The sequence below is a fragment of the Nicotiana tabacum genome, chromosome 23 (assembly GCF_000715075.1).
Source record: "Nicotiana tabacum cultivar K326 chromosome 23, ASM71507v2, whole genome shotgun sequence".
NCBI classification, from domain to species: Eukaryota; Viridiplantae; Streptophyta; class Magnoliopsida; order Solanales; family Solanaceae; genus Nicotiana; species Nicotiana tabacum.
Genome location: NC_134102.1, coordinates 69,989,330 through 70,003,590, shown reverse-complemented (window position 1 = coordinate 70,003,590; position 14,261 = coordinate 69,989,330). Strand labels below are relative to the sequence as shown.

The window sequence follows — 14,261 nt, the reverse complement described above, 5'->3', positions numbered from 1 at the left end:
AGGATTGGGCTGTGCACGCGGGAGCGATGCTCAGTCTTGGGCGAGGGACAAGACATGTCCTAAGCCAATCCCCCAGGGCACGCATGGATTGTGATCCTAAGAAGAAGCGCCACGACATGTCTAGGGCCAAGGGCCTAGGCATCTTACGAGCGGCACAAGTTGGGGCGAGTCCCACCAACAGGCACAGGATCGTGCTTGGGAATCCTGGGAAAGGAAACAGGCTGGCCTGCAACGAGGGAACTGCAGGCGCCGCACGGGCGAGCAGGTGCCGCTACCCAATGTAAGGATTTGGGCCTGAGACATCAGGCTACAATAGCGAATGACAGAAATATCACAAGGATTTCAAGATTAGTAGTCTTTTTGCTTCGACAACCAGATTGTTACACAGACCAACTTTCCCCAGGAGTAGTCCATTGAGTCAACTGCAGCACCTTAAACAAAATACAGCGTGCTTGGATACACAATAATGACCAGCATAGTTTTCTCCTGATCAAACAGTCCGCAGTGGAGGAGACCCTTTTGCAATGAAATCAATTCCATGGTCCTCTACTGCTTGTTAACAATGACTGGTAAGATGCCAATATTTTCCCATCAAACAAGTCAACTTAAATCTACTAATTCAATGATCAGCTTGAGAGAGAGAGAGAGAGAGTTTAAACGATAAAACAACTTTTTCGACCTGATAATCAACAAGGTTTTTCCATCAACACTAGAAATATTTACAGATAACAGTGTTTGCCATCAATAACTGTACCAACATGTCAGCATGATAAGTATAGTCTGGAGATGAAACTTAGACACTAGCAAATCTCAGTATCAAACTTGAGAGATATGCCCATGCTGAAGAGCTCCTGGCACAATAACTTCGCACCATATGGCACATTAACCTTCACTATATCTTCAACTGATTCACAGAAGCGGCAATAGGGACCCCTTACCTTACCACCTTGAACAGACCTCTGGATTACATTTGCCATGTTCTTGCACTTCCCACAGATGTGCATTTGGGAGGAATCACTGAGTGTGAAAAGGCGTTCATGCAAGTTTGCTGCAGCACCATGAGCTATAAGACAGTCACGCTCCATTTCACCAAATTTAATTCCACCAAAGCGTTTTCTGTCTGCCACAGGTTGGCGAGTAAGGGGATGGACTGGTCCGGTATTACGGAACTTCACTTTGTCTTCAGCCATATGAATGAGGCGTTGGTAGAATGTTGGGCCCATGAAGATCAGGTTTTGAACCATTTCACCCGTCCGGCCATTGTAAACTCTCTCATTTCCCCATTTTGAGAAACCTCGCCTGCAGGTCATATACCATTTAATAGTCAATGACAAATCACCAGAATTCATGATTGAACAATCACTGCCTAACTGGTTGCATAATTATATGTAATTATGAAAAGTGATACTGCTTAGAGATATCATACCCATGAAGCTGCTCTATTATGGCATCAACTGATAAAGTGGAAAAGGGAGTGGCATATTTTTGACCACCACCTAGGGCAATGCCCTTCCCTAAAGCGGCTTCCAGCAGCTGACCAGGGGTTTGCCTTGAAGGAAATGCATGAGGATTGATTACAATGTCTGGAACAATCCCTTGAGCTGTAAAAGGGAAATTCTCCTGAGATTCCAGAAATCCAAGGACACCCTTTTGTCCATGCATGCTGGAGAACTTGTCTCCAAGACATGGAGAACGAACCTGCACAGAATATACAAGAATACTGCAATCAATGAAAGTGAATTAGGATTAGTTATATAGTGTCTTCCAGGTATTCTGAGTTTCATGTTTCTTTTCTCGAGGAAGGACAGGGTGGAAGAAAGGTAAAGATGGGTAGGAGGTGACAGACATTTTCTCACATGTATCTTCGAATCATAACACAAAGACCATAATGCTTACAGCTAACAGCTTTCTTTGCTAACTCTTAACAGTACAAAAACTTCTAAATAGATATATTAAATGATGTACTGCAGTATCCTGGATGATTGTAAACTTGAGAAAGTTCAATTTGTATCACAACTTAGTATCAGTTGTTGGTACTTGGGACCTTGTCCCATATGTCTAAGACAAGGGGTTTGGACAGCTTATGAGCTCCCTCCCACTCACCTCGTGGGGCATCTTTTCAGGACAAAAAATCCCACACCATGTTGGTAGCAGAGTAATACCCCACGAGGATTTGTTGAAGGATCCAGCACTAAAGGGCAGACCCCTTGCAGTTGGCAGCCACAAACCCCTTGTTGGGGGTAGAGGCCGCACTATTGATACATTGGACATTTTTAACATTGGTTGAAAACAAGGAGCTTGGGTAGTTTATAAGCTCCCTCACCATTATCACCCAGTGATTTTCCTTTACTGGATAAAACCCCCGCCAGAGGATAATACTTCCCAAGGACCCTTTGATTTTTTCAGAATTTTTTACATGAGTCAGACCTTGAAACATCAGGCTGAAGATTTTCTACAATGGCTTCTAGTTTTGAAGCTTTAGCATAGTTTAGCAATACTACTTACGGACAAATCTGCTTTATTCAGTTAACTGGCTAGTCTTTCAATGAGTTCATTAATGAGAGTTCAAAGTACTTGAAGCTACATATGGTCTGCATAGCATTTGTTCTCCATTTTTCATGAAGACATCCCCCGCAAAATGCAACTACTTTAATAAACTTTCTAAATTGCCTGCAAACAGCTCTCCAAAGAATTAATATAGTTTTCTAGATAACGACTTGTTTCTCATAAACATGTATCATAAGAAAAAGTTCCCCATGGAATATACAGAGTCATATAAGTAGAAGCAGAGATATATATATATATATATATATATATATATATATATATATATATATATATAGAGAGAGAGAGAGAGAGAGAGAGAGAAATTATTAATAATTTAAAAGGTCAATTATTAAAGTTCTTCCCTTCATCATTGGCAGAGAGCAGAACCTTTTGAACCATACCCCTTTCAGTATGCTTCAGCTTGACACTGTGATCAGCCCCTGATTCTGCGTGTTTCCCAATTATGATATCCCCGCTCTGGAGATTTGCCCCAATGAATGGAAAACCATCATCATCTAGGCTGTCCACTCGTCCAATTTTACTCTGGGTTTTCCCAAAGTTAACAGAATCCTCAATCTTTAGCTTCTTTCCAATAGCTTCCTTATTGTCGACCTCAGCCTTGTAGCTCCTAACATGCTCCGACCGAAACATTCCACGCTCCAGTGATGCACGATTCATAACCAATGAATCTTCTTGGTTATAGCCAAGGTGAACATTTACTGCAACAATAGCACATTGACCATTGTAGTATTCAGGCCGTGGAAGCATTCCTTTCTGGCTATGAGTATATTTGGGCTTCCCAAGGGAATCTGACAACATTGTCCGGAAAAGTGGCCTCTGAGGATAATACAATTGATGGGTATTTGTATCAACTCTAATGTTTGGATTCACTGTTGAAAACCCAATTGCCTGCTGAGAGTGCTTTTCAGACTGATAGAGGACTCTCCTAGCATGATCATGATTTGCAAAAGGGATAATACCACAGCTCAAGCCTAATAGGAATGACATGTCTAACTCACAATGGGTATACTTGGCGGGTGGGTTCTCCTTATCTGCTTTTAAGAGGTATTCAACTCCCCATGCAGTTCGACAGTCTTCTTCTTCTTCAGGTCCTATAAGCTCAATAATCCCATTGTCCAGAAGAGATTGAAAGCCATAGTCTCCCCCTTTCAAAGCTTTGATTTTCTTTAGATTTGAAACAACAAGAAGAGGGCGCAGAATCCTTCCCGCATCAGAAAATATGCGAACTTCACCCTGCTGCTCATCTCTCTTAACTTCAACCTAGAAGAAAAATTTAGATTGTTCAGTGTATGTATATCAAATTAACAAATCTTATAGGACAATATACAACATTTCTCGAGAAAATTTACTAGAGTAAATTTATAATATCCATATACAAAGAGAGACTTTACGCAGCACATCACATGCTAAGGAAAAAGGTACTGGGGTGAATTTCTTCAGTCAAGAAGGTACATCAACTTCCATGCTTTAAACTTGCATGGTATATCTATTAGTGCTAGAAGAAATCACGAAATCAATTGCCAAATTTGTGATAAGGTTATTTAATAGAGAACTACTGGATTTGATGTTATAGTCTGAATCCTTCAATCTTTAAGATATAAGTATTATTTGGTTAGTTTTGAATTTCTGCAAACTGCAAAGAGATATTTCCTATTATCGGAAGGAAATAAAAGAGGTATTTCGCAAAAGGGTAGAATATCACAGAAATAGAATGGACAGAGTCAAGGATTCCATCTATTCCAAATTCATTGTCACCTTGACCTTTTTGCGTTCCAATATCATATCTCTACTATAGTGTTATGGTTATCCTGAAAACAATTATTTCCATTTAAGGAAAGACGAGATAGGGTTGCTCCAGTGGTAGAACCCTCTACTTCCAACCAAGACGTTGGAAGTTCGGGTCACCACGGGAAAAAAGAGGCACAACCCACTGTCAACTTGAGAGTTATGGATTTAACAGCATACAAGTTAGTCTACATTCAATACCATATACCACAAAAGTCACATCTGTTTCAGGAACAAAGAGAAAAGATGAGTCTTTCACTTTTGGTTAATAGTTATATAATCGCCCTTTTAATGAATTAATGAACGTACTAGCAATATAACCAAACATTCTACAGTAAATTTTATGACTGCTGCACATAATTAAATGAAAATGATCATCAGTTAACCTGGTGTGACACTTTAATCCTGCAGTACTATATGTTATTTTACCCTTAAAAAAAATGTTATTTACATTCAATACAATATACCATAAACTTGAGGAACAAAGAAAAAAAGACAGATGTTTTACATTTTGGTTTACAGTTTGATAATCATCCTTATGATGGCTTGATGACATACTCATATATAAATAAGCGTTCCATTTTATCCACAGAAAAAAAAAAAAAAACAGGGACGTGCGTGAGCACGCAACACACAAAACAAAATATTCCTTAACTAAATCAAAATGATGATGGGTTAACCTGATGTGGGACCTTATTCCTGCGGCCCTAACATGATATTGTACATTCAATACAGTACACCATAAAAATTATATTCTACTTGAGGGAAAAGAGAAAAAGACGAGTCTCTATGTTTGATTGACAGTTTTATAACCATCCTTTTGGTGGATCAATGAACATACTTGCAATATATATATAAAAAATAAGCATACAACAATAAGGTTCTATTATTCTGCTGTACAAAATTAAATGAAAATGATTATGAGCCAACCTGATGTGGCACTTCATTCCTGCGGCGCTTACGTCTTAGCTTTGAAACAAAGAGTGCAGAATCTTCACATACTCCAACCCAATCCCCATTTAAAAGTACCTTTTGCTTTCCATGGAGTGAGGTGGCACTATCATCTACTAACTTTTGCATCCCACACCGGTACAACGTCTCAAGAAGTGGCTTCAAAATCGTTGTGCTGACAAGACCCATACTTGCCAAGTTTTTCACCAGGCCACAATTTTCTCCATCTGGGGTGGAGAGAAAACATACCTTTCCCCAGTGTGAAGGATGTCTGAATAAGTTATTTTAACACTCATTAGATTATCATGCTTAAGTAAAACAGAACAAAAATAAAATACTGAATCACAATGAATACATGCTGATATCTAAAGCATTAGAAATTAAAACACCCATGTTCATGAATATAGATGTGTACACATATCAACTTGTTAAGCATCCAAAAACGACCAACTAACCAGCCAATCCAGAACACACATTAGATTATCATACTTAAGTTAAACAGAACACAAACAAACTACTCGATCATAATGCATACATGCTGATATCACAATGCATACATGCTGATATCTAAAGCATTAGAAATTAAAACGCCCATGTTCATGAATATAGATGTGTACACATATCAACTTGTTAAGCATTCAGAAACAACCAACTAACCAGCCAATCCAGAACACATTAGATTATCATACTTAAATTAAACAGCACACAAACAAACTACTCGATCACAATGCATACATGCTGATATCTTTTTTTGATGTGAGTAAATATCATTAAATGGCATCAAGTAGATGCAAAAGGGAGTATAAAAGAGATGATAATGTCAGCACCATGACAAAGGATCAGTTAAAGTTCAGGGAGACAACAAAATCCAAAAACTAACTGGACAAAGTACAGGTTTAACAAAATTCCAACTGTAAAGGTTAACTAAGCAAAAAGCCTTCAAAGAGTGAGTTGGAGTTGAGATTCCATCGAAACATCTGTGGTTCCTTTCGTCATGCTGATATCTAAACCATTAGAAATTAAACATGCCCATGTTCTTGAATATAGATGTTGACATATATCAACTTGTCGAGTATCCAGAATAGACCAGTTAACCAGCCAATGTAGACATATAAAGATGAATCAAACTCAGTAAGCATACTAACAAACATGCATACATTAGCTCGATATACCTAGATGTCATATTTATAAACTAGGACAGAAGGTAACTCAATGTCCCAAAATGCCCAGTACTAGTAAAAAGACAGTACAGCGAGCCTTGAATCTGAATCACATTTCAAAATAGAGAGGACTATAAGAAACACCTTATGTCACATATCATACCAGTCTAGCCCTAGCCCTATGTGTTCCGTAATCCACAAGTCTCTCATACATCCCAAGAAAGAGGATTCTGAGACATAAAATTGAATATTCGCTTAGACTTCTACATCAAAATTAGTTGTATGATATCCTTCTCTCATCTTTATAATCTTAGGATACAGTATCAGTGCAAAATTCAAAATAGAATCTGACAGCAATTAGAAATTGAATTGTTTTCCCATAATTTAGGGTTGATCTGATTCTACTTAGTAACATGAGCCTAGTCCTATGGCGAAGGAAAAAGTAGATTGGATCAAACTTTAGCTTTGTCGAACAGGAACAAGTAAGATCATGTAGGGAAGATTTATGTTCGTTCGCTCCTTCCTTGCTAGCGGAGCAAGACTGCAGCTTGGTGGCCCTTAACCCATGAAGGTGACTGTTACCAGAATTTAGCTGGCGCTTTCTTTTTGTGCTTTGATACCTGCTTGTATATGGTGGATAGTTTGGGAACGGAGAAGTATGAGATCTTTTGAAGATAAAACTAATCAGAAGATAAATCCTACTGTATAATTTTGCTTGCTTTATAGTGTAAATAGGAACCTGTAAATGAGACAAAATCAATCTTACACTTTATAGAATCCCTACAGGGATACAGAGGTTCTTTGCTTTTGCTTTCACCTTGTACAATGTAAGATCGCAGTGCATTCTTAGTGCTAGTTTGTTAATAATACAATACCTTTTCTCAAAGGGCAGAAATACCAACTGAAAAGTTTGCTAATCTTGAGACCTGTTGGTCAGGCGATCAATAACCAGGTGGGCTTCATGAATGATGTAACGTAACAGGATGCAATACCCGGACATGGCAATAGACGACTAGTTTGTTTGAAGGCATCCAGATAAGGTGATGCTCTTTACACTTCATATTTCAACCCAAAATTGAAAGCAACAGAATTTTGGAAGAAAATAGATAAATGAAAGATTCTTTTCTGATGCTAGATCCTTGAGCCTTCAGAACCAATTGCACAGACCTAAAGAGAAATTATGTTGTTTTCTTGGTGAATTTGGTCAGATCTCAATCCATCTCCAGTGGATGAGTCTGCTCAATAGACTTAAATATAGCTGATATGTCAAGGGTAAAGCTGATGGTAAAAGACAGAATCAAGATCCCTACCTCCATCATTTTCAATGATAACTTCTGTTACATGGCATGGATCACTGGAGAGAAGAACCGAATTACTGTCATTGGGAATGATCGGAGGAAATGAAATTCCCAGATGTGGGCTATCCAAGACTCGTACCAGTTTAGGGTATGCTGCATACTTCATCATGCCTTTGTTCCCCATTGCATCCTCAGTGTTCAAGAAACTAGAGATATAAATGAGGGACTTCCCAAGGAAAGGAGCAAATGGAGACAGAAAAAAACCACCTGGTCAACACTTCTAAAAAAACGCTTGATCAACCGGCAGAGGGTCACAACTACAACCATATGGGGATTCGGGATAAGAAGACTAGATGTTTTTAAGCTAGTTCTTTTTGGAAAAATTGCTACTAAATTTCACTTGTGTGCAAAATACACAGTGGAGAGGTGATTTAGATCTGAAGTATGGAAGTGGTCAATGGGTAGTTGTCAGATGAAATCACAACATTATATATCAGAATGCCATACTAGACAACCTTATGGAAAAGGATTATGAAAGGAAAAAAGAAATCTCCCAAGATTCATAACGTCCAAAGCCGGGAATGGAACAGGGGAAGATCTAAGAAGAAAGGACGCATTGTTGCGAGTTGGTGTGCATGTAAACTGTCAATGGCACATTGAAGCGGATCACCTCCTAGTACGTTAGCTCTGGTTTAAAATTAACGGCAACAATATCCATCTCCAACATGCAATGGGCGCTTCCTAGAAGAATAATTGAAACAATGGCACATTGGCGGGTAAACGAACTGGATACTAAAAGAAAAAAACATTTGGAGGATAACATGATTCCATATCTTTCGGCTATTATGAAAGAAAGGATCAAGACAACTTCTGAAGAGGAATTCATACAAGTTCCAAAACTCGCTTGTTTCATTTGCTTAGTGCACTGGGTTTCCCCTTTTTATCATATATAATTGGCTAGACTTTTTGGAGGAATGAGGCATACCTGAATTAGACTGCATTCATATATCTATCATTGTCTTGGTGCATATTTATTTTTAAAAATTGAAGTCTAAAATAGTACTTCTACCACAAATTATGACAGAATGGAACAAAGGACCAAGACGTAAGACAAATAAAGTCACCACCTTTGCTAATGAGAAGCACGAAAAAAAATATGGTCGATAAATTTACAAACACTTACGGGTATCTAGCATCGCCAACCTTCCCAGTGTATGTAACCTGCTGACGTGTTTTCCTCATATCAGCAGTCATTTGCAAAGGATTGGTTCGTCTAATAGTTGCTACTACACCAGAGACTCTCTCCATTCTCTTGTAAGGGTGACACCAGTGTCCAGTGGAAAAGGCCCTGGAGAGACCATTTGTAATAATAGATGCATCAAGATAGTGCTCAATTGGTTGCACTTGTCGATCTCCGTAAAGATCTCTTTGCATCGCCTTCAGCATACGCCTCTCAGCATGTTTAATGTGCGCCCTGAGCTCTCGTTCAAGGAGCTCACCAGCCAGCTCCAATCTCTTGTTCCGAAAATCATCTCTGTTGTCAACCTTTCTGCGACCAATAAAAGCGTGTAAGAGGGACTTTACCATATAGCCAAGGAAGCGAGCCTTCTGCTTGAGACCACTAAGATTAGGGAACAGGTATTGTTTTATGCACTCCTCAACAGACTCTTGAGGTGGAAATCTACAACCCTTTATAAGTCTATCGACATAAGCGAGAGCCTTTTTCCCCTTCCTGAAATCCTCACACTTCTTATCAGCATCGTGGATTGAAGCTACTAGTATATTGACAATATTAGTATCTTCAATATCCACATCAATTAAATCCACTACCTCCCTGTCAGAGGATACACCAAGAGCAAAAAACAAAATCCAAATTGGCATTTCCGCCACTGAGAAGTACACAGTAAGGGCCTTTTCTACTCCCTTAATGTGCTCGAGCTTCAAGGTCTCAGCCAGTTTAATATAGACTCTATTCCTTTTTGCAACTGGGCGATATGCAACCGTCCAAGTGGGACTGTTTGACACCCAGAGTCTTTTTAAACAGATCTGCTCCTGTGCGATGAAGGTCTGAAATGGAAATTACAAGAATTATCAATGTTAAGCAACTGTGATAGGAAATATAATTCAAAAAGGCCAAAAAAGTTAAACAATATTCTATATCAGTATAATAATAGCATGAGTGTAGAAGGCATGCCCAAAGTTACATATATTCCCTCAATCCCGAAAATAGTACGAGAGTAAAACACATTTAATTTTCGATGTGAATTAAGTATTCATTCTTTTTTCTTTTTCTGAAATAAATATTACATATTTAGAAACAAGATAGAAGAACTTAAATCATAAACTTTTAGCGCTAAAAGTATTTAGAAAATGTTTTGAAATTTGTAGTCAAGAAAAAAACTATTTGATTTCCCAAATAGTACTTTGTCATTCTTTCTTTCTTTTTTTTTTTTTTTTTTGAGGAGTACTTTGCCATTCTTTTTGGGACAAAGGAGTACTATATAAGCAGAAAAGAAAAAAGATTGCATTACTCAGCTTGAAGCTTGAGAACAAAACTTCGGCATATAAGAATAGCTAAAGATTCTTCAAAAGCAATAAAAAAAAATTGATAAGGTAAAGTTCTATTGACAGAAATACCAATTCTTCAAAGGCAATAATAGTAATTTGTATTACCATCACATCTTCTAAAATTTGAGCAAATATTTTGGTTAACAAGTGTTAATGAGTAGTAAAACAGCTGACATGGCTGTATTTTGAATTGTATCTTTTATTTTCCCTTTAGACTCGTTAGTGCTTGAACAGTATACTAACTACGACCAATTGTCCATCCTTGTTTGTTATGCCCTCTTTAGGTAGAAGAGATGGAGGCATCTAGTGTGAGTTGCTAGCAGGAAGATCTTACCTTTTCAGCCCCTTTGACTATGAAATATCCCCCATGATCAAATTCACAATCAGGCTTGTCAACACCATTCATCCAGCACAACTCTGAGTTCACCATCACAGGGATTCTCCCAATCAAGACATCCCTTTTGTCTTCCATCTCACACTCCTTGTCAACAAACTGGTCTACCCCAGTTTTGAACTTGTCGCTTCTAACTAGCTTTTTAGTATACACCTGAAATCATATACAAAGGCAGCCAGTGAAACTAAAAGAAAGAAAGAAGACTAGCATAGGGAAAATAAATGACATGTTGGATATTTCTCAATGCTAACTGGAAAAGCTGTAACTGCATGACATGAGAAGGGATTTTAGGTTAAAACATCGAAGTGTTAAGGATAAGGAATTCATGCAGCTCAGAGCTCATATTTCCTTTGTGATGACCATTTTATTACTTTTCATCGGATGGGCAATGCATTTAATAAAGAACTATTCAAGAGAGACCAACAAGATTGGCAACTTAATCTACAGGAAAACAACACAATGCAATCAATTTAGAACATAGTGGCCAATTCAAAATAGAGAATAATAAGAAAATGAATGAAAATAAATAAAAAGAGAGAAATTGATACTTTGTGATGACCATTTTATTACTTTTCATCGGATGGGCAATGCATTTAATAAAGAACTATTCAAGAGAGACCAACAAGATTGGCAACTTAATCTACAGGAAAACAACACAATGCAATCAATTTAGAACATAGTGGCCAATTCAAAATAGAGAATAATAAGAAAATGAATGAAAATAAATAAAAAGAGAGAAATTGATACACACAGAACAATAGACTACAGGCAAAGCAAAAACAAAACATTTGCTTACCTGAACATGAGTCTCAACCATAATCCTGGCAGAGTAGGTCATGTTCTGAAGGCGAGCATGCCGTGGCCACAAGTCCAGGTACTCTTTCCCACCGTCCACAGAAAATTTTTCCCCTGCCCAAAACCTTGGCCGCTCAAGGGATACTTTCCCAAACTTCACAGAAGCATGCTTCCAATCACCATCACCTCTCTTTGATGGATCATACCCTGGCTCAACATGGATCTCCCCAACCGAGTCAAACACTCTTTGGATTCCATAGTTGATGAAGTCATTATAGGAATTAATCTGATGACTAATCAAGCCATACTTCTCAAAAAAACCAGTTGATGCCTTTTTACAAAAGTTCTTCAAGAAACCTTCACCCAACTCTTTGATTGGACCCACATCAAGATTATCATCGTCATCGTCATCGTCATCCTCATCCTCATCCCAATCATCATCATCCACTTCAAAGAGATCATCAATATCAAAATCCATCATCGCTGATCCATTTGATATCTTCCCTTTACCACTACTACATCCCACTTCATCCATGATATCAGAAGTCGTCATCTGAATGAAGCGCCTGTATCGAGAAGCACCTATTGACATTAATTTAATTCCAACTCGTGGTGTGCACAAATATGATCTCTCCTTTCAAAAAGCATATTCAATCAGTAGTACAGTCCAGAGACAATTTTTCACAGCTAAAAGTCTTAAGATAGCCCAGTTGAAATTTGAAAAATTAGAAACTTTTCACTATTTTCCAAGCTCCTTCCAGGAAGGCCAAATGAGTATTTTCTCTAAAAGGAAAAAGAGGGAGGACTAAGGTCTGGTCTTTCATTTAGAAGACAATAAAACAAAATCCAGATGTAAGCAACAAAACAAAAGACTAAATAAATGTCTATTAGGTGAAAACTGGGATTGCTTGGTGAAATTTGCTCTTTAATGTAAACTGTGTTTGCAGGAGTATATGTAACATTGTGCATGCCTTCTAAAGAAATTATGAGAAATTCCAATATCGAAATGATTTATGATGAGAGCCAACAGAGAAAAACAGGAAAACAAGCTCGATTCGAATTTATTTACCCTCAGCATTCATCCATCAAGTCACAAAAACTGAAAACCTCGAAAACCAAAGACATTCACCAGCATTTCAGAAAACAGAAATTAAATGAAATGTATAAGCTACCCATATTACAACTTTTTTTTTAAGGAAACCCTTTAAGTGCTTTCAACTTTTCCTGAAATGTAAAAAACTACCTTTAAAATCTCTTCTTTTCCTTTTCTTTTTTCACCTCTAGAAAACCCATAAAATGCTTTCAACATTTTCAGAAAAGTAAAAGCAACCTTAAATTAAAATAAAATTCTTTTTTACCACAAGAAAACCCATAAAGTGATTTCAACTATTTGTAGGGATGTCAGCACACTGATATTCCTGTTTCAATAAACTCACCTCTAAAACCCTAAACCCAAAAGCATGAAATAGTAACAGAAACATAAGAACTCGACATGCAACAAGTATCGGATAAGTATTTAACTTTTTTTTTACTTTCTACTTTCAGAATTAGCTGAAATCAATTTCATATCCCTAAAACCCTTGTGCTCAAATTTACTATTTATAAACTTTAAAGCGCAAAAAAAAAAAATCCTGCATTATACCTATATTGATTTTAATAAAAGAAAGCTGTAAGAATGGGGAAAAAACAACAAAGATTACTTAAAAACAAATATCAAAATTGAAGCGAGTTTCAAAACATTATCGAGAAACCCCGCATTTTCTGAATATTTTAAAGATTTAGCAGAAAAATTAAGAAAAAGAAGCATTGTTGAACGAAGAAGAGAGAACGACTTACAAAGTAGCGTAGCTTCTTCTGTTTTGCTGAAATTTTTGAGAGCTTAACCCTTTTTTTTATTTTCAGCAGGTCAGAGAGCAAGAGCAGTGAGTATTGATTCTCGTCAAGGAAACAAATAAGTACTGACTCAATGAAACTTTGACATGTGTCCCTAAATAAATTAAAGTAGTGCTCCCTTGTGTCCGTCCTTTTTATCCGTTAACGTTAGAAGAATAATATTTCATCTAATATAATTTCACTTAAAAAATCAAAAGACATATTTAATTTTTTCAATTTTATCCTTACATTAAAGCTTAGAGTCAATAATGACTCATTTAAGGAACAGATAATATAATTTCATAAAATATCTCTTATGATAAATATTATTAACTGATTTTCTTAATATATATTAAAATTTTAAACAATAGATAAATATAATTAAAGGAATATGTTTAAAGAAAAATAACAATTTTGGTCCCTGAGTTATTACTCTATTTCAATTTTAATTTTAATTCTTGTACTATGCAATTGAGCATATTTTATCTTCAATTAAATCAAATTGGTTTAATCATTAACAGAAGCTAAACGAAGTTAGCTCGTACTAAGGGCAACATTGGGTTTCTTTTCGCACTACTTTATGATAAATAACAAGAAGATATTAATTTCAAGGGGTTTTTGTTTTAAGAATGAATAAGGTATTATTTTTTTTATTTTGAAATATTGGAACAATTAGATGAAATTTATTCATCTATATACAATATTATTAGGTATTTTTGAATAATTTTTTTATTTTTGAGAAACATATAATAGTTTGTCATAAATGAAGGTCAAGTTTGGCATTTTAGATATATATGAAATGATCCAACTAATTTTTTCGTCATTTAAGATCAAAATTCAAGAGAGTTAATTGTCATATTGAATAAAGGA

The 14,261-nt window shown here is 36.7% G+C and overlaps 1 protein-coding gene across 1 annotated transcript; it reads right to left on the bottom strand.

Moving 5' to 3' along the window:
* Positions 1–652: 652 nt before the first annotated feature.
* Positions 653–13,484, bottom strand: LOC107802798 (DNA-directed RNA polymerases IV and V subunit 2). Its single transcript, XM_075246056.1, has 8 exons — positions 13,356–13,484; positions 11,521–12,085; positions 10,665–10,877; positions 8,946–9,829; positions 5,284–5,575; positions 2,895–3,828; positions 1,427–1,715; positions 653–1,299 (listed from the first exon to the last, which is right to left on the bottom strand). The coding sequence occupies exons 2-8, from the start codon at positions 12,070–12,072 to the stop codon at positions 801–803; spliced, it is 3,663 nt and encodes a 1,220-aa protein (XP_075102157.1). The 5' UTR covers positions 12,073–12,085; positions 13,356–13,484; the 3' UTR covers positions 653–800.
* Positions 13,485–14,261: the final 777 nt, after the last annotated feature.

Coding starts and splice junctions, on each gene's coding strand:
- LOC107802798 (XM_075246056.1), bottom strand. CDS start 12,072: ATGACGACTTCTGATATCATGGATGAAGTGGGATGTAGTAGTGGTAAA. Junction 9,830..10,664: donor TAGTCAAAGGGGCTGAAAAG/GTAAGATCTTCC, acceptor TTTCCATTTCAG/ACCTTCATCGCACAGGAGCA. Junction 3,829..5,283: donor GGAATGAAGTGCCACATCAG/GTTGGCTCATAA, acceptor TTTTTCTTCTAG/GTTGAAGTTAAGAGAGATGA.